Source organism: Uloborus diversus, unplaced genomic scaffold (genome assembly GCF_026930045.1).
Source record: "Uloborus diversus isolate 005 unplaced genomic scaffold, Udiv.v.3.1 scaffold_359, whole genome shotgun sequence".
In the NCBI taxonomy this organism is placed as follows: Eukaryota; Metazoa; Arthropoda; class Arachnida; order Araneae; family Uloboridae; genus Uloborus; species Uloborus diversus.
Window position 1 is genome coordinate 12,017 of NW_026558526.1, and position 1,444 is coordinate 13,460.

The following is a 1,444-nucleotide window of genomic DNA, read 5'->3' on the forward strand; positions in this document are numbered from 1 at the left end:
TGGTAAGATAACACACACCAAGTTAGCCTGCTTCCCTTCTATTCACTACGGAAACGGCTGGTGACGCATGCGCAAGGACTCTATTTATTTTCTCGCCAAATTGATGATTAAAGTAGTCCATTGGCGATTAAAGTCTAGTCCAGCAGATTTTAGAAAATAGGAAAACTTCTGTTGCGAAGGAGAGACTTATGTTGATAGTTCTGACAATTTTCTTCGCGCATTTGTGATGAATGTAATACTCTGATTGTTTTCTTTCAGGGTAGCGTCAAGAATAAAAAAATTGCAAAACTCTTTTCTTTTTTACTTTTGCTTACACTTGGAACAAAATAAACGCGTTTTTTGAGGGAAAGCAGAACTGATTTGCATCCAGACATGAGTTTTCTTTCTCATCCTTTCAATTATAAGCTTCAGTCTTCTAATCCGGATTTATACTCGTAAACTTACGAGTTAATGTCATTTTCTTCTAGACTTATTTTATTTTGAGTAAGGTCTAACTTCTTGCAAAAGCTTGACGCCTTTTTGTAGCCTACAAAGATGTGAAAAAATGGATAGATTAACAGTAATATCTGGAGCTTTATTCCTTGCTGCGAATGTATTTGCTGCCATAAGCTTGGCTCTGCCAGATTGGATTGTGTCTGATGTGGGCGGAAATACCAGACTCGGACTTCTCAGAAACTGCATGACAATTTACGGTAGACAGCAACTATGTTTTTCACCGAATTTACAACCCGAATGGATGCTGTCCTTAATATGCATAATGATTGACTGCATTTGTGTCTCAACCACTGTTGCTTTGCTTCTGCTGTCTCATTGGAATGATCAAGTTGTGCCGTATGCAAGATGGATGGGGTTTTCTGCGATGGTGTTGTTTTGCCTCGCAGCTGTCATATTTCCCATGGGATTCACAATGGAAGAAATCGGAGGAGAAGCGTATCAACTGCCCAGCAGTCATCAAGTTGGATTGTCATATATATTCTTCGTGCTGGCTCTGTGGATAACTGTTATTTCTGAATTATTTGCTGGCAAAGCGTGTATGCCTCACTTTTAGACATAGTGCATAAAAATCTGTATCAAGTGCTCTGTCCATTTGCACGGTTGTGAAATTTTTACGTCTATAATTGCACCTTTCCCCCCGAATTTTAAACTGTAAGCTTATGATTATCGTATATTGCAATGCAAAGAACCATTGTGTTTCATAATATCAAGTAACTTTACAAAAAAAATTTCACTTGAAAAATAATGATTTGAACGTGTTGCGAGTGCGACCATTTGGCTTTGCCCGTAACATGTCCAAATAATTACTCATTAACTGCAAAAAAATGTTTTTAAAAGTTATGCAGTTAAAACCTGTAAAGTTGAACACCTGTCTAAGTTGACCTTTGCTCTAGTTAAGTACTAAAGTAATGCACCACAAATAGTCAACTTACACAGGTTTCACTGTACT

At 37.6% G+C, this 1,444-nt stretch overlaps 1 protein-coding gene across 1 annotated transcript; it reads left to right on the forward strand.

The window, feature by feature from the left end:
* The first annotated feature begins 220 nt into the window (after window positions 1-220).
* Window positions 221-1,048, forward strand: LOC129233363 (uncharacterized protein C16orf52 homolog A-like). Its single transcript, XM_054867403.1, has one exon. It carries the CDS (start codon window positions 545-547, stop codon window positions 1,046-1,048), a length of 504 nt encoding a protein of 167 aa, XP_054723378.1. The 5' UTR covers window positions 221-544.
* Window positions 1,049-1,444: the final 396 nt, after the last annotated feature.